This window comes from Penaeus monodon, chromosome 28 (genome assembly GCF_015228065.2).
Source record: "Penaeus monodon isolate SGIC_2016 chromosome 28, NSTDA_Pmon_1, whole genome shotgun sequence".
Classification (NCBI taxonomy): Eukaryota; Metazoa; Arthropoda; class Malacostraca; order Decapoda; family Penaeidae; genus Penaeus; species Penaeus monodon.
The window spans coordinates 34738213-34738460 of NC_051413.1; the positions used below are offsets into that span (position 1 = coordinate 34738213).

At 43.5% G+C, this 248-nt stretch overlaps 1 protein-coding gene across 1 annotated transcript in view; it reads left to right on the plus strand.

Annotated features, from left to right (window-relative positions):
- LOC119591544 (lysosomal-trafficking regulator-like) overlaps nt 1-248 on the plus strand; it is a gene marked incomplete in the record, with an annotated part of 91173 nt that overhangs the window by 71438 nt on the left and 19487 nt on the right. The window contains 1 exon segment of the mRNA XM_037940294.1: nt 130-239. Within this exon segment, the coding sequence (XP_037796222.1) occupies nt 130-239 (110 nt within the window).

Genomic DNA, 248 nt, shown 5'->3' on the forward strand with positions numbered 1-248 from the left:
CAGTCTCTGAAATTATAGAGGAGGAGAAAGTTGTTTGATTATGTTGATATCTGTTTTCCCATAAGAACAAGAATTTTATAATTTATAAGGAAACATGTGAATGCCCTCTCACCTTCCCTACCCCCTCAGGACTGGGGCCGAGTCCAAGCAACGGTGCTCTCCACAGTCGAGCTTAGTCATGAGCTACGGGTCTGGAAGTTACTTTGAGAATGCTGCTCGATGTAACTCCAATTTTTCACGTGAGTCAC